The 24,522-nt window shown below is 38.1% G+C and overlaps 1 protein-coding gene across 3 annotated transcripts in view; it reads left to right on the forward strand.

Moving 5' to 3' along the window:
- Window positions 1–24,522, forward strand: part of RNF170 (ring finger protein 170) — a 51,335-nt gene that overhangs the window by 5,660 nt on the left and 21,153 nt on the right. Inside the window, exons 1-3 of one of the 3 annotated variants that reach the window (XM_044225282.1) lie at window positions 2,028–2,167; window positions 4,183–4,258; window positions 4,937–5,080. In XM_044225282.1, the coding sequence (XP_044081217.1) occupies window positions 4,944–5,080 (137 nt within the window). In that variant the 5' untranslated portion in view covers window positions 2,028–2,167; window positions 4,183–4,258; window positions 4,937–4,943. Of the gene's footprint in view, window positions 1–2,027; window positions 2,168–4,182; window positions 4,259–4,936; window positions 5,081–24,522 lie in introns of those variants that run through there. The other 2 variants (XM_044225281.1, XM_044225284.1) reach the window with 2 other exon arrangements.

Consider the following 24,522-nt stretch of genomic DNA (forward strand, 5'->3'; position numbering starts at 1 on the left):
AAGAAATTAGTGGAGTGCCTATGGACCACTATGGAGGGATCGGTGGATGTCAGTAATCAAGGTGTGCACCAGATTGCCTGCTAGGGCAATCCTGTCCTGAATGTAGATCCACCCCTTATCTGGCAAGGGTGTAGGCAGTAAAGTTGCAGGGTTTAAGCAGGGGGGAGGTAGAGAGAGATGCGAGTTTTCTAGGAATAGCAGATGGAATAGCTGGAGACGAGGAGGAGTCAGATGGGCCAGGGATCGGTGGCTAAGGTCTGTGAGTCGGCGGAGAGTAGACCATGATTTGATAGAGGGGGTGACTTGATATCCCTTGGCCCCCCAGAAAGTTAAGTAGGGTGGAGGTGTCGTCTTGGGAGACCAAGAGGGAGGGGCTACAGAGGAGGAGGTCATCCACATATTGCAGTAGAGTACTGGCCTTAAGGATGCACTGCTGTAAATCTGTAGTCAAGGCCTGGCCAAAAATGTGAGGGCTGTCCCTGAACCCCTGGGGTAGAACAGTCCAAGTTAGTTGTCCAGAAGCGTGCCTGTCGGGATCCTCCCAGGTGAAGGCAAAGAGAAAATAAGAATCAGGGTGCAGGGGGATAGTGAAAAAGGCGTCTTTTAGATCCAGTACAGTAAAGTGAGAGGTGTTTGGGGAATGCGAGACAATAGGGTGTAGGGGCACGGCCTCGTTGATAAGCCTAAGGTCTGATACCAGTTGATAAGCACCTGAGGGCTTGTGTACTGGGAGGATGGGGTGTTACAGGGGGAAATGATGGGGATCAGGAGTCCCTGACATTAAAGCTGTTCTATGATAGGTTTCAGGCCCCGGCGGTGGGCTAAGGAAATAGGAAACTGAGCTCGAGAGGGAAACTTAAAAGAGTTATCCTTAAGCTGTACTTTAACCTGGGTAAGGTGGGAAGCAATGATGGGCTCTGAGATGTCCCATACCTGAGGATCTACAGTAGGTAGGTCATTTGGAGTGAGGGTCGAGGGAGTGGAGAGGTGTAGGATGAGAGAGGTTGAGGTGGATAGAGGGGAGAAAGGGGGGAAGCAGATAGTTGCCCTTAGTTTCTGGAGAATTGTCCCTACCCAGTAGAGGGACCAGGCAGGAAGGAATCATAGGAACGAGTGGGGGAAGGGGAACCCATCCAGGCTACAGGTAAGGGGAAGGGTCACCCTAGGATTGGAGGAGGTCCCATCGATCCCCATAACAGTAATTGGTGAGGTTCGAGTAAGTACCGAGTAGGAAGGCAGAACAGAGTAGGTAGCCCCCATGTCCAGCAAAAAGGAGATGGACTTACCCACTACCTGGAGCGTAACCCTGGGCTTCGTCAGTCGTCCTCCAATCCAAGCAGTTGAAAGGCCGGACTTACTGTCTCGGGGGTCCCCCACGTTGAGGCGCCGAAGATACCCGAGGTTAGGGCAGTCGGATTTCCAGTGTCCCATCAAATGGCATTGAGGGCAAGGTCGAGTTGGCGGCTTTGGATTGGGGCACTGGCGAGCCCAATGTCCCTCGGCCCCGCATTTGAAACAGGCCCCCGGGGGGGGGGTGCGGTTGGTTGCCCCTCTCTGCTGGCTCCCGGAGCCGGCCGGCCACAGGGCTGCTACCAAGGCTTGGGTCTGCAACTGAACCTTTTGCTGGAGTCTGGCTTGTCGTTTAAGCTCAGCCGCCTCCTCACGGGAATTAAAAACCTTAAATGCCATTTTCACCAAGTCAGAAATGGGGGTCTGAGGGCCCTCCTCAGCCTTCTTTAACTTTCTCTGTATATCCGGTGCCAATTGAGAGATAAAATGAGTAGCCAGTACTGTGGCCCCTGCAGGAGAGGCAGGGTCCAAGCGAGTGTACTGGGTTAAGGCCTCAGTCAATCGGTTAAGAAACATAGCGGGATTTTCATCAGGGGCCTGGACAATCTCCCTAATCTTGTCGTAATTAACGGCCTTATTAGAGGCTGCCTGCATGCCGGATATGAGACATTAGACCGTGCGGTTGCGGCGCCGGCGGCCATCTTGGCCATCCTGATAATCCCAACCTGGTTCTACAGCGGGGACCGCCTGGGCTCCAACTGGCATGGCAGCATCAGTGAGCTGGACCTGATCATCGTGCTCCCGGGCAGCAGCCTGGATGCCTTCCCTCTCCTCTGTGGTGAGGGTGGTGGTCTGGACCACATGTAAATCATGCCAGGTGAGGTCATAGGCTTGGGCCAGATACTCTGTAGTCTCAGATCTGCATCACCCCATTTTTGAACTATTGAACTCCTACAGTTGCATTTTAAAACTATGATTATAAGAAAAACTACTAGTGGAAATTGAGCTATTGGAAGCCCCCAACAAGGTCAGTCATTAATAGTTCTCTTCTCCCAGTGAGAGTGCTGGCTTTAGCTGGGGTTTCCATGTGACAGGAAAACATAGCTGACCACCCTGTTCCTCTCAGGAATTTATCAGTGGCCTTTTCCCCTCCTCCCCTCTCTCTGCCCACTTTCTTTCCCCTCCCTTCTCTCTGCCCAGACACTTTCTTTGCAATACCAGAATTTGTGGAAGTAAAAAATAACTCTTCATTTCAATAACATCGGGAGCTTCTGCAGTAAAATGATGCAAATAACATTATGTGGCTCTGTAATACTTAGAGCATCCTGGGATCTCTGAGCTCTTGGAACTGTGCTTGAAGCAATATCATAAGCAATATCTTATTTACAAAGAAGTTAAATATACAGCAGAGTGAAAAAACATAATTTGTGCAGTGTAATTTACTCACATTATCCTTGATTATACTTGGAAGGACACCGAAACAAATGTAACCCATTTAAAAAAATACAAAGGAGTCTGGGGAAGAAAAAACTATCCCTCTACCCTATTAGGTTCTTGGCCGAGACTCCCCTCTAATAAAAGACATTAACAAGAAAAAAACAGAAGCTTAATTTATAAACTTCCTGTGTACATGGGCGGTACCTAGGAAAACTGAGTAAACTCCAAAATGGCCCAAGCAGTCATATTAAATACCGCCTTCAGCTAAAGACAAAGGTGTTGGGGGGTGGGGGGGAGACACAGTTGCGGGAGGTTACCAGGAAAAGAACAGTAAACAAGGGTAAAGTTGTTATGCAGATTTAAGTCAGTGCTTTCTCCAAAACAGTCTGTAGGGATTTCTCCTCTTCAGGTATTGAGAGGGAGATACCTTTACAAATGGAGATTTCCCTTGTAAATGTCTCTTTCATGGAAGGATACCTTCATTTGGGGGTGACAAATTCTGCTCCCCTTCAGTAGTAGTAAACTTCCCAAAGTTAATACCATTGGGAAAAGTCGTTACAACTCTGTGAAGTAATTAGATTCAGAAGAGACTGGAAATCTTGACACAAAGGGATAACATTTTGGTTATCTTTTGTACAGCTGCAAGTAGTTCTCACTGCCCATAGGACTTTTGACACAGCTGTAGAAAGCATTTATAATTTTAAAAGAGAAACCTGGGCTCCTGGCTGGCTTAGTCATTGGAGCCTAAAACTTTTGATCTTGGGGTTATGGGGTTGACCCCTACGTTGGGTTTAGGGATTGCTTAAAAATAAGATATTTTTAAAAAAATGAAAAGGAAACCTGGCAAAATAAACACCTAAATTTATTGCGTGACCCACCCCTAGATTATTTGAGGCTGTTTATTCAGTTTCAGTTGGCAGTTCGTTTGATTATTCTTTTGAATGGAAATAATGAAATTAGAGCTGCTTCTGAGTTTCCTGGTGTGTGGCCTTCATAATGGTTGTTTGAAACCCATCATTAGAAAGTTCCTGATACATTGGCTCTTACTATGTGTAAAGATGGAATTTGGCTTTGATCTGTTTGTTTGCTTAGGTTTCTTCCATAAGGTACTTTCCTCATTTCAGCAGCCAATTCAGATTCTTTCAAGAGTAGTAGACTTTCGCAGTTTCCTCTTAACAGAGTCACTAGGTTGATGACAAACTTTTCAGTGCAATGTTACATAGATACAGAATTTTATTTTAGTTATAACAGTCATATATGTTTATGTTTTCCTTTAAGGGTCTTAAGAGACTAAATTTTTCTGTTTTGCAATATAAAATGTGAATTACCTGTGATACTTGGATTCTGATACTTGGGTTATTTCCCTTCATACCTATAGGAATTGGGTATTACCATTTTTCTGAAGCTTAGTGTGTGGGAAGGAGAGTTTCATATCCTCCCTTTTCTCTTCATAAGGAAATGCAGCCTGAGAGTGATTCCATATTCCAGGCAGTTCAAAGAATTCTCAACCATAAGCTGAGCTTAGTTCCAGGTGAGGCTAATAGTTTTTCAAGCCCTCAAATTTTCATTAATTCAACTAATCTTAGTATAGATAACAAATGTCCTATAGCCTAAATGTCATTTACTTTTCAAATTACTAACAATAAGTAAGGTAAGTCACTCATATTTAAACATATATTTATTAGGTCCTACTGTGTGCAGAGCACTATGCGAGATAATACAGGAATATTTACAGAAGAAGAAAATACATTGTCTTCCCTATCCATCCATGGTACATTCTAGGACCCACTCAGTGCTGTGAGGGTGAAGAGGGATCTGATTTACTGGGAGAATTGATTTGGTATACAAGAATGAGAAGAGCAGTTGGCCATGAGGAATGTCTTTTCCTTAAGATTAAAGGAACAGAGCTTGAAAAAGAAAGGGTGTTTTTAAAAGATTTTGTTTTAAAAAAAAAGTGAATAGATGATAAATTAGAGTAATTGTAATCTTAAAGGAAATAAAATTTTGTAGTTCTCAAAATAATGTGTCTGGCAAATTTTAAAGAACTCTCACGGGAGAATCTCCACTAGAGTTGTACTTAATGCAACTTTCCTTAAGTGGGCGCTTTAAAAAATTATATACATTAGAAGTCAGTTATATTTGTGGGGTTCTGATTAGTATATGTTATTTTCACTGTGTCATTTGTAACTTTTTTTTATTTATCTTTTAGACTTGGAATGGCCAAATATCAAGGTGAAGTTCAAAGTTTGAAATTGGATGATGATTCAGTCATAGAAGGAGTAAGTGACCAAGTACTTGTAGCAGTTGTGGTCAGTTTCGCTTTGATTGCTACCCTGGTATATGCACTTTTCAGGTGAGACTAAAGGACAAAAGAATTGAAATAATGTATATTTGCAAGGGCCACTGCTTTCTGATTGCTTCCAGTAATTTTTAATACTTCATTTAAACAACTAGTAATAGAGCTCGGTAATTGTGATGTGGAAATGGAGTTTGGAGCCAACAACCAAGAAAGAATTGTAGAGATGTCTTCAGTGCAAAACGGAGATTTTGTTTGTTTGTTTTTGTTTTTTTAAAAAACTTTATTTATTTGACAGAGGGGGAGAGAGAGAAAGAGATCACTAGTAGGCAGGGAGGCAGACAGAGAGAGAAGGGGAAGCAGGCTCCCCGCTGAGCAAATAGATCACTATGGGGCTCCATCCTAGGACCCTGAGATCATGACCTGAGTCACAGGCAGAGGCCCAACCACTAAGCCACCCAGGCACCCCTAAAAAGAAGGTTTTATTAAAGAATGAGGACAGGATCTGTGGGCAGAAAGAGCTGCACTGGGGTTGACGGGTGACTGATGATGTATTTTCAAGTTGGGAGGGGGTTATAGGTAGCATCAGTCTCTAAACAATTTATTTATTTAGATTTATTTATTTTAGAGAAGGGGGTCAGGGGGACAGAGGGAGGAGAGAAGCAGAATCCCTGCTGAGTACAGAGCCTTACACAGGGCTCAATCTCAGGATCCTGAGGTCCTAACCTGAACGGATATCAAGAGTGGGACGTTTAACTGACTGAGCCACCCAGGCACTCCTCTGAATAATTTTGGAAGCAAGATTTCCAGGACCTTCAGGGGGCTCGCTATTGTTAGGAAAAGGTCATTTATTACTTTCTAATTAAATGTTAGTCGTGAGACCCTTCAGATGTGTATCAGTGGGCCATATGCATGGAGGATGATTGATAACATATATCTTGTGGTGGGAGGGGTAGAGATAAAGGAAGTTTCGAAAGGAATTAAGGTAGATTTACAGGACCCTGCGGGGTCAGCATAGTGTTAAGCTAAGTTTGCCTTTTGCCCTTAGCAAGGGGTCAATATTGAGGCAGCTGAGTTCCTAGAGGAAGGTCACCCTGTTTCAAGGGCTTGTCAATGAGCTGTGGGCAATAAGGGCACTTAATTTTTTCTTTTGCTTTTATTTTTCTCATCACTTGTATTTTTGCTAATGTATTTTATTTTTCACTAGGCTCTAAATGCTACCGTATATTGTTCCTGTTGTTGGCTGTCTCATGAGATAAAATTTAAATACCATATTTTGAAAAAAATATTATTTTCCATGGAAATATCACAGTTTTAAAATGTAATTTTCATAATTGAATCCTTCAATTTTTAGGTACTAGAGATAGTAAGTACAAGATATTTTAATTCTTGGGGCGCCTGGGTTCAGTCGTTAAGTGCCTGCCTTCTGCTCAGGTCATTACCCCAGCATTCTGGGATCAAGTCCCACTTGGACCCCCTGCTCTGCAGGGAACCTGCTTCTCCCTCTCCTACTCCCCCTGCTTGTGTTCCCTCTCTGACTGTGTCTCTCTATGTCAAAGAAATAAATAAAAATCTTTAAAAAAAGAAAAGTACTTTTAGTCTTTAAATAGAAAAACAGGCAAAAGAACAAAGTTGGACAGTATGGAGGGAATTAAGATTAAAGTTAAAATTACTGTTATAGAATCAGGAATAAAACTTAGAGGCTTCAGGTGTTTATATATCATTAAGTAGACACTGGGATATAAACTAGAAATTTAAGTGTTAACACATGGAGATAAATAAAATTTTATGTATAAGTATGTGTCATTGAAAACAGAAATAGAAAAAAATACAAAATAGAAAAAATAATTTCTAAAATTACAAATCAGTGAATTTGTTCTAAAATTATAGAAAAGATTTTAAACATCAAGATTCTTAGACATGACACAAATTATGAGCGACGAAAAAAAAGAAATAGATAAATTAGACGTCATCAAAATTCCCAACTTGCGTGCTTCAAAGGATATCATCAAAAAAATGAAAAGGCAGGGACACCTGGGTGGCTCTGTTGATTAAGCATCAGCCTTGCACTCAGTTCATGATCCCAGGGCCTTGAATCAAGGTCTGCCTCAGGCTCCCTGCTTCTCCCTCTCCCCTTATCCCTTCCCTCTGCTTGTGTTCCATGTCTGTCTATAGTCTCTCTGTCAAATAAATAAATAAAATCTTAAAAAAACAAAAAAATAATAAGAAGAATGAGATGCAGATATAACTTTATCATGTGGAAGTATCCATGAAATTTTTGAGTGAGAACTGATGATTGAAAGACATCACAAAACCAAAGGGCAAGTAAACTATACTGTTTAAAAATTATTTTTGATAAGATTAATTTTAAAATATTTTGTTTTTTCCTTATTCTAATTTTCCTGCTATGGGACTTATTACTTATATAATAAAAGTTTTCCCCACAGACTGGAAAGATACAAAATTGCAAACCAAAAGTTTTTATTTTTTTTTTTTAATTTAATTTAATTAATTTATTTGACAGAGAGAACACAAGTAGGGGGAGCAGCAGGCAGAGGGAGAGAAGCAGGCTCTTTGCTGAGCAGTGAGCCTGATGCGGGGCTTGATCCCAGAACCCTGGGATCATGACCTGAGTCGAAGGCAGATGCTTAATGACTTAGCCACGCAGGTATCCCCAAACCAATAGTTTTATATTTAAAAAGGCAATTGTATGTAGTAGATGTGAAAATCTTAGCAGTATTATGCTGCATTAGTCAAAATAACCATATAAAGTTCACATTTGGGTGATTTACAGTTTGGGTGAATAATTTTAAACTGGTAAACATTTAGGGGAAGTTATCAGAGTGGGTAAAGCTATAAAAATCATATAAAATGCTTGAAGGGACTGGGGATATAGAGCTTAGCGGAAAAGTCTGTTGGACACAAGAGCTGTCTTTAAATATGATCAGGGCTTATTTTATTGGAAGAATTAGATTTATTAGATTTATTTTATGTGGCTTCATGGACAGAACCAAGGCCAATAGGTAAAGATAAATAATAGATTTTGGATCTACCTTAGAAGTAACTTTTCAAAATATATAAGGTACTTCATATTATACTTAGAATCTTCAGTCTGTCATATGATTGGGCAGGAGGTCAGTTTAAGTTCCTGTCCAACTCTTCAGATTCAAATTCAGTTGGCAGTTGTAATCCTGTTACTTCTACTGAAGTTACCAATTAGTAATGAGTTGGGAGAGGGGAGCATGTGTAGTTTACAATTTAGATAAAACTTTTGTCTCTTTTCAGTAATTTCTTTGAGGTTTTGAGCCATTATAAGTATTTTTTTGTATTGTGGTGAGGTAAACACAGCATAAAATTTACCACTTCAGGAACACAGTTCATTGGCATTAAGTACATTGACAATGTTGTCTAGCCGTCACTACTCCCTTGCCAGAACTTTATCATTCCAAATAGAAACTGTACCAGTTAAACAATAACTTCCCATTCTCCTTCCTTCCAGCCCTTGGAAACCTCTATTCTACCATTTATCTAAATGAATTACTCAATTCTGGGTACCTCATAAAGCGGAATCATACAATATTTGTTCATTTGTGTCTGGCTTACTTCACTTAGCATAACGCTTTCAAGGTCCAGCTACATTCTGGCACATATCAGAATAGCATTCCTTCTTATAGCTGAATAATACTCCATTGTATGTATATACCACATTTTGTTTATCCATTTGTTTTTGGTGGACATTTGAGTTGCTCCCACCTTTTGGCTATTAGTTCGACAACTACTGATACAACATTAAACATTAGTGTACAAGTACCTGCTTTCAACTGAAATTGCTGGATCATACGGTAATCTATTTTTAACTTTTTAAGGAAAGTGTTTTTCACAGTAGCTGGCCCATTTTACATTCGCAGCATCAGCAGTGAACAGTGGTTCCAATTTTTCTGTATCTTTGCCAACACTTGCTACCTTCTATTCTTTTTATAATTGTCATCCAAATGGGTGTAAAGTAGTATCTCATTGGAGGGTTTTTTTTTTTAAGATTTATTTATTATTTATTTGAGAGAGAGGAAGTGTGCGTGCATGCACGTGCGCTAGTGGGCGGAAGAGGGGCAGAAGAGAGGAGAACCCAGAAGCAGACTCCCCACTGAGTGCAGGCCAAATCCTAGGACTCCAAGATCATGACCTGAATGGAAATCAAGAGTCCACTGCCTAATAGGCTGAGACACCCAGGTGCCCCTCTGGTTGGAGTTTTGATTTGCATTTCACTTACATGGATGATGTTGATCATTTTATATGCTTATTAGCAATATATTTGTCTTCTTTGAAGAAGTCTACTCAAGGTATTTGCCAATCTTTGAATTGGGTTGTTTGCTTTTTATTTTCAGGTTATGAGAGTTTTTGTTTGATTGTTTTTGTAGACACCCAAATGGGGCTTGAACTCAAGACACTGAAATCAAAAGTCTCATGCTCTACCAACTGGGCCAGCCAGGTGTCCCTATGAGAGTTTTTTTCCCACTGAAGTATAGTTGACACAAAAGTTATGAGAATTCTTTATATATTCTGGTATTACTTATCAACAGTATGATTTATAGATGTTTTCTTCTATTCTGTGAGTTGTCTTTTTACACTATAGTGTCCTTTAATGCACAAAGTTGCTAACATTGATAAAGTCCAATTTATTTTTTCTTTTGTTTCCTATGTTGTTGGTGCCATACTTAAGAAATCATTGCCAAATCTAAAGTCACGAAGATTTTCTTCTATGTTTTTTTCTAAGATTTTTGTAGCTTTAGCTCTTAAGTATAGTTCTTTGATTCATTTTGAGCTCATTTTTGTATGTGATAGGAAGTAAGGGTCCTTCTTCATTCTTTTGCATGTGTATATTCAGTTTTCCCAATAACATTTGTTGAAAAGACCACCCTTCTTTCTTGAAGGGTCTTGGTATCCTTTTTTTTTTTTTTTTTTAAAGATTTTATTATTTGACAAAGAGAGACACAGTGAGAGAGGGAACACAAGCAGGGGGAGTGGGAGAGGGAGAAGCAGGCTTCCCAATGAGCAGGAATCCCAGATGCGGGGCGGGCTCGATCCCAGGACCCTGGGATCATGCCCTGTGGTGAAGGCAGACACTTAACCATTGAGCCACCCAGGTGTCCCTGGTCTTGGTATCCTTATCAAAAATAACTTGACCATTTATATGATTTTATTTCTGGACTCTGTGTTCTATTCCATTGGTACATATGTTTGTCCTTAGGTCAGTACCATACCATTTTGATTACTATAGATTTGTAGTAAATTTTTGAAATCAGAATGTATGTGTCCTACAACATTGCTCTTTTTCAAGATTGTTTTAGCTAATTGGGGTCCATTGACATAACATAAATTTTAATTTGGGTCTTTATTTCTTTCTTTTTAAAGATTTTATTTGTTTATTTGACAGAGATTACAAGTAGGCAGAGAGACAGGCAGGGGGCGGGGAAGCAGACTCCCCGCTGAGCAGAGAGCCCGATGTGGGGCTTGATCCCAGAACCCTGGGATCATGACCTGAGCTGAAGACAGAGGTTTAACCCACTGAGCCACCCAGGCACCCCAGTTTGGGTCTTTCTTTCTTTCTTTTAGAGTAGATGATTTTTTTCCCCTAGTTTTTATTTTTTAATTATAGTTGACATACAATACTAGTTTTAGGTGTATAACATGGTAATTCAACAGCTTTATGCATTATCAGATGCTCACCACAGTGAGTGAGTTTAGTTGCCGTCTGTCAATGTATTAAATTACAGTATTATTCTCTGTATTTCCTATGCTGTACTTAACATATTTGTGATTTATTTACTTTACATTGGAGAGTTTATACCTCTTAATCCCTTTCACCTATTTTGCCCATCCCCTTTCCCTCTTACAGCCATCAGTTTGTTTTCTGTATTTAGGAGTCTGCTTCAGTTTTTTATTTTGTTTGCTCATTTGTTTTGTTTTTTAGATTACAGATATAAGTAAAGTCATATGGTGTTTTGTCTTTTCTCTGACTTGTTTCACTTAGAGTAATACCAGCTAGGTCCATCTGTGTTGTCATGAATGGCAGGATTTCATTTTCTACCCCTCCTAGATTTCATTATTTCTTATGTTGAGTAATATTGTGTTGTGTACATGTATCACATCTTCTTCATCAATTCATCTATCAAAGGACACTTAGGTTTTTTCCATATCTTGGCTGTTGTCGATAATGCTACAACAAATATCGGGGTACATATATCTTTTTGCATTGGTGTTTTTATTTTCTTTGGGTGACTCCCCAGAAGAGGGATTATTAGATTATATGATATTTCTATTTTTAATTTTTTTTAAGTGTGAGGGTTTCTCTTATTTTTTTTTTTAAAGATTTTATTTATTTATTTGACAGAGATCACAAGTAGGCAGAGAGGCAGGCAGAGAAAGGAGGAAGCAGGCTCCCTGCTTAGCAGAGAGCCAGATGTGGGACTCAATCCCAGGACCCTGGGATCATGACCCGAGCCCAAGGCAGAGGCTTTAACCCACTGAGCCACCCAGGTGCCCCTATTTTTAATTTTTTAAAATTAAAACTGCCATTTGATTTTCCACAGTGGCTGCACCAATATACATCCCTACCAGTAGTGCACAAAATTTGCCTTTCTCCACATTCTGGCCAACACTTGGTTATTTCTTATCTTTTTGATAATAGTCATTCAGACAGGCGTGAGGTAATGCCTCCTTGTTGTTTTGATTTGCAAAATCAAAAGATTCACTGAGCATCTTTTCAAATGTCTGTTGGCCATCTGGATGTTTTCTTTGGTAAAATGTCTATTTGGGTCCTTTTACCATTTATTAATCAGATTATTTGGGGGTGTTATAGTGCTAAGTTGTATGAGTTCCTTATATATTTTGGATATCAACCCCTTAGTGGATATAAAATTTGCAAATATCTTCTATTCAATAGATTGCCTTATTACTTTGTTGATAGTAACCTTTAGTGTGCAAAAAGCTTTTTAGTTTGATGCAGTCTCAATAGTTTATTTTTGCTTTTGTCTCCCTTGCTTGAGGAGACAGATCCAGAAAAATATTGTTAAGGCTGATGTCAATATATAAAATATGTACATACTTTGTTTTCCTCTAGGAGCCTTTTGGTTTTAGGTCCTAATTTAGGTCTTTAATCCATTTTGAATTTACTTTTGTGTATGGTATACAAAAGTGGACTAGTTTCAGTCATTCGCATGTAGCTATCCAGTTTTCCCAAGACCCTTAATGAAGAGACTTTTTTCCCCATTGTATATTCTTGGTTCTTTTGTTGTACATTAATTGGCCATAAAAGCATGGGGTTATTTCTGGACTCTATTCTGTTCCATTGATGTTTGTATCTACTTTTGTGTCATACCATATCCATACTGTTCTGATGACTATAGCTTTATAGTATATTTTGAAAACTGGATTTGTGATACTTCCAGCTTTGTTCCTTTTTTTTTTTTAGTTTTATTTATTTGACAGAGAGAGATCACAAATAGGCACAAAGGCAGGCAGAGAGAGGGGGAAGCAGGCTCCCTGCCAAGCAGAGAGCCTGATGTGGGGCTCGATCCTAGGACCCCGAGATCATGACCTGAGCCGAAACCAGAGGCGTAAACCACTGAGCCACCCAGGCACCCCTCTAGCTTTGTTCTTTTTTCTCAAGTGTGTTTTGGCCATTGGAGCTCTTTTATGGTTCTATACAGATTTTAAGATTATTTGTTCTAGTTTGTGAGAAATACTGTTGGTATTTTCTTTTCTTTTTTTTTCAAAGATTATTTATGGTGGAGAGGGGCAGAAGGAGAGAATCTTCAAACAGACTCCCCACTGAGTGTGGAGCCTGATGCAGGGCTTGATCTAGTGACCTATGAGACTATGACCTGAGCCAAAACCAAGAGTCAGATGCTTAACTGACTGAGCCACCCAGGTGCACCAAAAAATGCTGTTGGTATCTTTGTAGAGATTGCATTGAGTCTGTGGATTGCTTTGGGTAGTATAGACATTTTAACTATGTTAATTCTTCTAGTTTATGAGTGTGCTATGTCTTTCCACTTGTTTTTGTTGTTTTCAGTTTATTTCATTGGTGTTTTACAGTTTTCAACGTACAGGTCTTTAATCTCCTGTTAATATATCCCTAGGTATTTTATTCTTTTTGAGGCAGTTGCAAATGGGACTGTTTTTTAAATTTTTCTTTCTGCTGTTTCTTTGTTAATATATAGAAATGGAGCAGATTTTTGTATATTAATTTGGTATACTGCAACTTTCCTGAATTCATTTATTCTAATAATTTTTGATGGAGACTGTAAGGTTTTCAGTGTATACTATCATGTCATCTGCAAATCATGACCATTGTACTTTTTCACCAATTTGGATGCATTTCATTTCTTGTTTGATTGCAGTGACTAGGACTTGAGTAGTGTGTTATATAAGTAATGTGGGGAGGATGGACATCCTCGTTTTGTTCTTGCTCTTAGAGGAAAGCTTTCCACTTTTGACCATTGACTATGGCATCACCTGTGGGTTTTTCATATATGTCCTTTATTATGTTGAGGTATCTACCCTCTAAAACCCGTTTTATTGAAAGTTTTTATCATGAATGGATGTTGAATTTTATCAAATGTTTTTCTGTATCTATTGAGATGATCATATGATTTTTATCCTTTATTTAGTTAATGTGGTGTAACATGTTGATTGAATTATGGGTATTGAACCTTTCTTATTATTGTGAAATGACTCCCACTTGATCATAGTGAATGAATCATTTAATGTATTGTTAAATATGGTTTGCTAATATTTTGTTGAGTATTTCTGCATCTGTGTTCATCAGAGACATTGGTCTGTAATTTCCTTTTTTTAAATTGTGTCTTTGTTTAGTTTTGGTATCAGAACAATAATGGCTTCTTAGAATACATTTGGAAGCATTTCTTCTTTTCTATAGTTTTAAAATTATTTGAGAAGGGTAAGTATTACCTCTTCTTTAAGTGTTTGGTAGAATTTACCTGTGAAGCCATCTAGTCCTGGATTTTCTTCCTTAGTTGTGTTTTGATTATTGATTCAGTTTCATTGTATTCACTGGTTTGTTCAGATTTCCTAGATCTTCTTGATTCAATTTTGGAAAATTATATATTTCTAGCAATTTATCCACTTCAAGGTCATCCACTTTGTTGGCATATAATTTTTTTGTAGTAGTTTCTTAAAATCTTTTTTATTTCTATAATGTTGGTTGTAACTTCTATTTCATTTCTGATTTTCTTTATTTGAGTTCTGTCTTTTTTTCTTGCTGAGTTTGGCTTAAGGTTTATCAATTTTGTTTATCTTTCCAAGAACTCTTAGTTTCACTGATCTTTTCTTTCTGTTTCTTTTTTTTTCTTGTCTCTATTTCATGCATTTCTACTCTAATCTTTATTATTTCCTTCCTTCTTCTAACTCTGAGCCTTATTTATTCTTTTTCTAGTTTCTGTAGGTATAACATTTGTTTATGAGAATATTCTTGTTTCCTGAGGCAGGTCTCTATTGCTATTAACATCTCTCTTAAAACAATTTTTGCCAGATACCAAAGATTTTGAAACTTGTGTTTCTATTTTCATTTGTCTCCAGGTATTCTTTTTTATTTCCTCTTTGATTTCTTTGTTAACCCGTTGGTTATTTAGTAGCATGTTATTTTCCATCTACATGCTTGTATTTTTTCCAGTTTTTTTTTCTTGTAATTGATTTTGTTTCATGTAATTATGATTGGAAACAATGCTCAATAGGATTTCAGTCTTCTTAAATCTATTGAGACTTGTTTTGTGCCCTAATGTGTGATTTGTCCTGAAGAATGTTCCATGTGCACTTTAAAAGAATATGTATTCTGCTCTTTTTGGATGGAATGTTCTGTACTTAACTGTTAAGTCCATCTGGTCTAATGTGTCATTCTAAACTATTGTTTCTTTATTGATTTTCTGCCTGGATGACCTATTCATTAATGTAAGTGGGGTGTTAAAGTCCTCTCCTATTATTGTATTGCTATCAATTTCTCCTTTGAGTCTGTTAGTCATTGCTTTGTGTATTTAGGTGGTCCTATGTTGGGCACATAGATACTTAAAATTGTTATATCTTGTTCCTGGATTTATCCTTTTCATTATGTAATGTCTTTCTTTATCACCTGCTAAAATTACTGTTTTATTACTAAAGTCTATTTAAGTAGTGCTATCCCAACTTTTTTTTTTTCTCTTGCAAGATGTGTCTTTTCCCATCCCTTCACTTTTGGTTTAGGTCTGAAGTTAATTAACATTTGATGCGTCTTTTTTGGGGAAAGGGGAAGGAGGTTTCAGGAGTAGAATTCAGTGATTCATCACTTATGTATAACACCCAGTGTTCATCCCAAGTGTCTGCCTTAATGCCCATCACCCATTTAGTGCATCCCTGTACCCTCCTCCCCTGCAGCAATCCTCAGTTTGTTCTCTACAGTTAAAAGATTTCCCTCCCTCTCTGTTTTATCTTAGTTTATTTTTCCTTCTTTTCTCCTATGTTCATCTGTTTTGTTTCTTAAATTCCACATATGGGGGAAATCATAATGATATTTGTCTTTCTCTGACTGACTTATTTCACTTAGCATAATACACTCTAGTTCTATCCACATTGTTGGAAATGGCAACATTTTAATCTATTTTTTTAAGATTTTATTTATTTATTAGAGAGTGCATGAGCATTGGGGAAAGGCAGAGGAAGTGGGAGAACCAGACTCCCCACTGAGCAGGGAGCCTGATGCAGTGTTCCTTCACAGGACTCTGAGCTCATGACCTGAGCCAGAAGCAGATGCTTAACTGACTAAGCCACCCAAATGCCATAAGATTTCATTCTTTTTGATGGCTGAGTAATACTCTGTTTTATATATACATGTATACATACATATATATATATAAATTCACACAGACACACATATATGCATATACACAAACACACATATATACACATATTGCTGCATGCAATATATATGTATATATATAGTCTGTTGAAGGGCATCCTGACTCTTTCCACAGTTTGGTGATTGTGGCCATTGCTGCTATGAACATTGGGGCTCTTTTTCATAATTTGGCTATTTTTTTTTAAAGATTTTATTTATTTATTTGAGAGAGAGCAAGAGAGAGCACAAGCAGGGGTGAGGGGGAGAGAGAGAGAGGGAGAAGCAGATTACCCAGTCATGAGGGAGCCTGATGTGGGACTTGATCCAAGAGTCCTGGGATCATGACCTGAGCTGAAGGCAGATGTTTAACTGACTGAGTCACCCACATGCCCCTTGGCTATTGTTGATAGTGCTGCTGTAAACACTGGGGTGCATGTGACCCCTTTGAATAAACATTTTTGTATCCTTTGGATAAATACCTAGTAGTGCAATTGCTGGGTCATAGGGTAGGCATTTTCCTTTTTTTTTTTTTAAAAATTTTATTTATTTATTTGAGGGAGAGAGAAAGCATGAATAGAGGGGAGGGGCAGAGGGAGAAGGAGAAGCAGACACCCTGCTGAGTAGGGAGCCCAATGCAGGGCTTGATCCCAGAACCCTGAGATCATGATCTGAGCCAAAGGTAGATGCTTAACCAACTTAACCATCTAGGTGCCCCAAGAATTCAGTTTATTTACATTTAAAGTGATTATTGAATGCACCCAACATGCATAAAACAGTTAATACATAAAATACATAAAACAGTTAATAACAAATGTAAAATAATTGATAGTAATAGAATACTCCACTTGTATCAATGGACAGATCATCTGTATAGAAATTCAACAAGGAAACTGGCTTTGAATGACCTACTAGCCCAGAGTGATTTAACAGACATGTTCAGAACATTCCATCTTAAAACAGCAGTATACACATTATTTTCAAGTATATATGGAACATTCTCCAGAATAGATCACATATTAGGCCACAAAACAAGTCACTCAACACATTAAAAAAAAATCTAAGTCATATAATTTATCTTTTCTGGTCACAATGCTATGAAACTAAAAATCAACCACAAGAAAAAATCTGGGAAAAACACAAATACATGGAGGTTAAATAATATGCTCCTAAATAATGAGTGGGTCAACCAAGAAATCAAAACTTATATGGAAACAAATGAAAATGAAAACAGTAGTTCAAAATCTTTGGAATGCAGCAAAAGTGGTTCAAGAAGGAAGTTTATAGCAATAGAGACCTACCTCAAGAAGCAAGGAAAACCTCAACTAAACGACTTAACCTTATACCTAAAGGAGCTGGAAAAAGAGGAACAAACAAAGATCTAAACCCAGCAAAAGGAAGGAAATAATAAAAATTAGAGTAGATATAAGTGATATAGAAAGTAACAACAACAACAAACCCACTAGAACATATCAATGAAACCAGGAGCTGGTTCTTTGAAAATATACAACTAATAAGCCTGTGGCAAGACTCATTTTAAAAAAGAGAGGGAGAAAGAGAGAGAGGATCCAAATAAACAAAATCACTAAAGAGAAGTAATAACCGATACCATAGAAATACAAGCAATTAAAATAGTATTACAATAGTGTGAAAACCTATATGCCAACAAATTGGACAACGTAGAAAAAAATGGATAAATTCCTAGAAACATATGACCTACCAACACTAAAGCAGGAAGAAGTAGAAAATTTGAATAGGCTGATTACCAGCAATGAGATGAATCAGTAATCAGAAAACTACCAGGAAACAAACATCTAGGAACAGACAGCTTCGCAGGAGAATTCTACTGTACATTTAAAGAAATTATATCTATTTTTCTCAAACTATTACAAAAAATACAGAGGAAGGAAAACTTCCAATTTTATTCTGTGAGGCCTGTTATCACCCTGATACCAAAACTAGAGAAAGATACCATAAAAAAAGAATAGTATACGCTAATATTGCTCATGAATGTGGGTGCAAAGATCCTCAACAAAATATTATTGAACTGAATCCAACAATACATTAAAAAAAATCATACACCATGATCAACTGGGATTTATTCCCAGTATGTAAATGTGGTTCAGTATTCACAAAACAGTCATTGTGGAAAAAAAAAAAAACAAAAAAGAAAAACAAAAAAAAACCAGTCACTGTGAAACACATCAATAAGAGGAAGGATAAAAACCATATGATCATTTAAACAGCCCTTAGAGCCTCCTTCCCTGGCCTGGTCCTGGGAAACTCTTAAGTCTTAGGGCCATAAAAACTGGAGTGCCCTTTCCTTTTTTTTTTTTTTTTTAAATTTAACTTTTTTCAGTGTTCCAAGATTCATTGTTTATGTGCCACATCTAGTGCTGCATGCAATATGTTCCCTCCTTAATACCCACCACCAGGCTCATCCATTCCCCCACTCCCCTCCCTTCCAACCCTCAGTTTGGTTCTCAGAGTCCATAGTCTTTCATGTTTCGTCTCCCCCTTGGATTTCCCCAAATTCACTTTTCCTTTTCTTCTCCTAATGTCCTCCATGTTATTCCTTATGCTCCACAAGTAAGTGAAACCATATGACAATTGACTTTCTCTGCTTGACTTATTTCACTCAGCATAATCTCCTCCTGTCCATGTCCATGGACAGTTCTGTCCATGTCGATACAAAAGTTGGGTATTCATCCTTTCTGATGGAGGCATAGTACTCCATTGTATATATGGACCATATCTTCTTTATCCGTTCGTCTGTTGAAAAGCATCTTGGCTCCTTCCACATTTTGGCAACTGTGGCCATTGCTGCTATGAACATTGGTGTACAGCTGGCCCTTCTTTTCACAACATCTGTATCTTTGGGGCAAATACCCAGTAGTGCAATTGCAGGGTCATAGGGTAGCTCTATTTTTAATTTCTTAAGGAATCCTCACACTGTTTTCCGTGGTTGCACCAACTTGCATTCCCACCAACAATGTAGGAGGGTTCCCCTTTATCCACATCCTCTTCAATACTTGTTTCTTGTCTTGTTAATTTTAGCCATTCTAACCTGTGTAAGGTGGTATCTCAGTGTGGTTTTAATTTGAATCTCCCTGTTGGCTAATGATGATGAACATTTTTTCATGTGTCTGTTAGCCATTTTTATGTCTTCTTTGAGTGCCCTTTCCTATTCTGACCCATTCCCAGGTTTATGGGTTGCTGTTTAGCAAAACAGAAGAGCCTCTAGTACATTAGTACATTTAGTAACAGAGGGGTAGGGGAAGGTGTTGGTGCAAACATAAGGGCACAGGTTCAGAAAAGAACATTTCAGCATCACAAGAAAGGATAAAGACCATACAGTCATTTCAGTAGATGCAGAAAAAACATTTTACAAAGTACAACATCCATTCATGACAATAACCTTCAACAAGGTAACTTAGATGGAACATACCAGAGCATAAGAAAGGCCGTATATGAAAAACCCATAGCTAATATCATACTCAGTGGTGAAAAGCTGAGAGCTTTCCCCTAAGGTCTAGAATAAGACAAGGATGTCCACTCTTATCATTTTTATTCAACATGTACTGGAGGTCCAACAATCAGATAAGAAAAAGGTATAAAAGGAATCTAGATTTGTAAGGAAGAAGCAAAACTGTCATTATTTGCAGATGACATGAAACTATTCATAGAAAACCCTAAAGACTGTCAAACAACTACTAGAACTAATAAATGAATTCAGTAAAGTTTAAGGTTACAAAATCAGTGGACAAAAATCTGTTGCATTCCTATACAGTAATAAAGTAGTGGCAGAAAGAGAAATTAAGAGAACAGTCTCATTTACAGTTGCACCAAAAACAAATATTTAGGAATAAATTTAACCAAAGAGGTGAAAGATGTATACTTTGAAAATTACAAAACACTAAAGAAAGAAATTTAAGGCAATGCAAAGAAAGGGAAAGACAATGCTCAAGCAATCTTGAAAAACAATACTGGAGGTATCACAATGCCAGACTTAAAGTTATATTATAAAGCAGTAACTGGCATAAACACAAGACACATAGAGTAGTGCTTGGGTGGATCAGTTGGTTGAGTCTGACTCTTGATTTTAGCTCAAGCCTGGGGCTCAGGGTCATGAGTTGAAGCCCCAAGTTGGGCTCCACGTTGGGTCTGGAGCCTTGTTAAAAGAGAAAAAAGGGCGCCTGGGTGGCTCCCTTTTTAAAAAAAAAAAAAAAAGAAAAAAAATACACACATAGATCAATGGAACAGAATGGAAAACCCAGAAATAAACCCATACTTATATGGCTGATCGTCGTCGTCTTCTTCTTTTTTTTTTTTTTTAAAGATTTTATTTATTCATTTGACAGATCACAAGTAGGCAGAGAGGCAGACAGAGAGAGAGAGGATGGGAAGCAGGCTCCCTGCTGAGCAGAGAGCCCGACCAGGGTCTCGATCCCAGGACCCTGAGATCATGACCTGAGCCGAAGGCAGAGGCTTTAACCCACTGAGCCACCCAGGCGCCCCACATGGCCAATCTTCAGCAAAGGAGGCAAGAATATATAAAGATAGTTTCTTTAATAATGGTGTTGATAAATCTGTACAGCTGCATGCAAAAGAATGAAAATGGACCACTTTCTGTCACCACACACAAAAATAAATTCAAAATGAATTAAAGACCTGAATGTGAGACCTGAAACCATAAAAATTCCAGAAGAGAGCATAGGTAGTGATTTCTTGGACATCAGCCATAGTAACATTTTTCTAAATTTGTTTCTTGAAGTAAGGGAAATAATAACAAAAATAAACTGTTGGGACAACCTCAAAATAAAAAGCTTCTGCACAACAAAGGAAACAGGCAGCAAAACAGAAAGACAACCTACTGAATGGGAGAAGATGCTTGGAAATGATATATCCAGTGAGAGGCTAGTATCCAAAATATATGAAGAACTTCTACAACTCAATACCAAAATACCCAAATAATACAATTTTAAAAACGGGCAGAGGGAGTGAATAGATGTTTCTTCAAAGAAGACATCTGGATGGCCAACAGACACATGAAAAGATGCTCAACATCACTCATCATCAAGGAAATGCAAATGAAAACTGATGAGATACCACCTCAGAGCTGTCGAAATGGCTAAAATCAAAAACACACGAACAAACACGTGCTGACAAGGATGTGGAGAAAAAGGAACCCTTGTGCACTGTTGATGGGAATGGAAACTGGTGCAGCTGCTGTGGAAGCAGTATGGAGGTTCCTCAAAAAATTTAAAATAGAGTGATTCAGTAATCACTCTACTGGGTATTTACCCAAAAAAATACAAAGCCACTAATGAACAGGATACATGTACCCCTGTGTTTACTGCAGCATTATTTATGGTAGCCAAAGTATAGAAGCAGCCCAGGTGTCCACTGATAGATGAATAAAGAAGATGTGGTATACATATACAATGGTATATTATTCAGCCATAAAAAAAGGAATGAAATCTTGTCATTTACAACAATATGGATAGAGCTACAGAGTGTAATGCTAAGTGAAATAGTTGGAGAAAGACAAATACCTTATGATGTCACTCATATATGGAATTTAAAACAAAGCAGATGAGCAAAGGGAAAAAAAAGTGAGGAAGATAAACCAAGAAACAGAGCCTTAATTATAAAGAACAAACTCATGGTGGTTACCAGAGGGGAAGTTGTTTAGAGGATGAGTAAAATAGGTGATAGACAGTAAAGACTACACTTAAAATGGTGAAAAAATAAAAAATAAAAAGTGATTATTGATAAGTTTGTAGTTACTGACATTTTGTCAGCTGTTCTCTGGTTGTTTTTGTTCTTCTCTTATCCTTTCTTTGGCTCTCTTGCCTTGTAATTTGAGGATTTTTTTTTTAAGTGTTTGCTTGGATTCTGTTCTCCTTATGTTTTGTGTATCTATTATGGGCTTTTGGTTTGTGGTTACCATGAGATTCATATATAACGTCCTACATATATTTAGCTGTCTGTGTATACTGATTAAGTTGAAGGTGCTTAAGTTCAAACACATTGTAAAAGCAATACATTTTTGCTCCTTCCCCTGCATGTTTTATGTACATGATGTCATATTTTGCATGTATTTATGTATGTCTTTTTTTTTTTTAAGTTAGCTCTGCACGTAACATGGGGGCTTGAACTCATGACTCTGAGTTCAAGATTGATATGTTCTCTTTTGTGCATGTGTGTGTATCTCAACTAGTTTCTATAGATATGGTTGATTTTACTACTTTTGTATTTTAACCTTCATACTAATTTTATGAATGAATGATGTACTGCCTTTATTGTACGATTGCTTTACCAGTGAAATTTTTTCCTTTCATAATTTTGTTGCTTAAAGTTTTGGCATTCTCTTTCTTGCTTAAAGAAGTCAACTTAACATTTCTTGTAAGGCTGGTTTAGCCTTAACTTTAACTTTTGTTTATCTGAGAAACTTTATATCTCCTTCAATTCTGAATGACAACTCTAGCAGACAGAGTATTCTTGGTTAAAGGCTTTTACTTTAGGAGTTTGAATATATCATACCAGTTATTTTTGGCCAGCAAAATGTCTGTGAAAAGTCAGCTGATAACCTATATCTTAGAAATATTGCCTTCAGTGTGTTAACACAAGATGTCTTTCCATTTTTTGTGTGTCTTCTTTAATTTCCTTCAGCAATATATTATAGTTATAATAAATTTCTTTGTCGTAAGCTGTTGTGAATAGTTGCCATTTGTTGACATATCAAAAGCCAGTCCAAAGGGTTTGGTAAAGCAGTTTAACGTATAAACCACAGACTTGTGCATTTGTAAACTTTGATTCAGACTTTGTTTCTTGACCCAGGGTTTAGGCATCATTTCCTTCTTTGTATTAAAGCTTCCTGGCTTCTTTCCAGGGCCACATAACTTAACTGGTTAATTTTGGTTTCTCCTTTCAAAGAATAACGAAGGACCATTAATCATTAGTAAATGATGTACTTTGTTTCTGTATTAGAGCCACTGTTTTCCTGGCATCTTACTTTATTTAGACCTACTTAGTGTCATTTCTCATAGCTGAGATGATCACATTTTTTAAAAGATTTATTTATTTATTTTAGAGAGTGAGAACATGAGTTAGGGGAGAGGGAGAGAGAGAATCTCAAGCAGACTTCCCCCTGAGCGCAGAGCTTGACGTGGGGCTTGATTGCATAACCCTGAGATCGTTACCTAAGTAGAAACCAAGAGTCATATTTTTCTTTTTTAAAGATTTTACTTATATATTTGACGGAGAGAGAAAGGGAGCACAAGCAGGGGGAGCAGCAAAGGGAGAGAGAAGCAGGGAGCCCAATGTGGGGCTCGATCCTAGGACTGTGGGATCATGACCTGAGCTGAAGGCAGATGCCCAACCCCCTGGTCCACCAGGGGATTTTTTTTTTTTTTTTTTTAAGATTTAAAAAATTTCTTTGAGAAAGAGAGAGAGAGAGAGAGAGAGAGAGAGCGCACAAGCAGGGGAGTGGCGGGCAGAGGGAGAGGCAGGCTCCTCCCTGAGCAGGGAGCCTGCTGTGGGACTTGATCTCAGGACTCTAGGATCATGACCTGAGTGGAATGCAGCTGCTTAACCAGCTGAAGCACCCAGGCGCCCCTAGATAATCATATTTTGAAGACTGTCTAATCCAGCTTTCAGTCTGTCTTAATTATCCCATTATTTTCTAGATTTTTGGTTCTGTGCTCATAGTTGCTAATCACACTTAACTTCCGAGCTACAGGCCATGTCAGCATCTCAGGCTGTTTGTTCTTGTTCTCTGACTATATTTTGACTTTTCTAACATTCTACTACCAGATTTTACAGTCTTTTACCTTCTCCTTTATGGAAAGAAACCAAAAGAAAGACCTTCCAATTACATGGTTTATATCTATACTCTGAAAAATAGTAACTATCTTTTTCCAATGAGAAGGGAATGGTTTTCAAGTGTCATAGAGAAATGTTGTTTAGTTAGGTGTGTACTGGTACTCAAATGAGATGGTTCATGTGCTGTTCCCTGATAGAGTGTTTCCACCAGAGAATAGCTTTCTTCTGGAGATGTTTACTCAGTCACGAGAAGGTCCTATTTAAAATAAATAATCTGGGGTGCCTGGGTAGCTGATTACTGGTTGAGCATCTGCCTTCGGTTCAAGTCATGATCTTAGGGTCCTGGGATTGAGCCCCACATTGGGCTCCTTGCTCTGTGGGGAGCCTGATTCTCCTTCTTTCTCTCTCTGCCTGCCTTTCTGCCTAGTTGAGATCTCTCTCTCTGTGTCAAATAAATAAATAAAATCTTAAAAAAAAATAAAATAATCTACCGAAATTTAAGATATTTAAACAGTTCAAGTAGCTTTATTACATTCATGGTTTATGTTATATTATGTTGTGTTATGTTGTGTTGTGTTATTTGAGGCGGGAGAGGAGCAGAGGGAGAGGGAGAAGCAGGCTCTTTTCCTCCACCGAGCAGGAAGCAGTATGTGGGGCTTAATCCAGGACCCTGGGATCATGATCTGAGCCAAAGGCGGACACTTAACTGACTGAGCCACCCAGGTACCCTTATGTTTAGTTTCCGATTAGATATTTGACTTTTTTTTTTTAATGCTCTGTCAGAACTAAT

The sequence above is a fragment of the Neovison vison genome, chromosome 11 (genome assembly GCF_020171115.1).
Source record: "Neovison vison isolate M4711 chromosome 11, ASM_NN_V1, whole genome shotgun sequence".
NCBI classification, from domain to species: Eukaryota; Metazoa; Chordata; class Mammalia; order Carnivora; family Mustelidae; genus Neogale; species Neogale vison.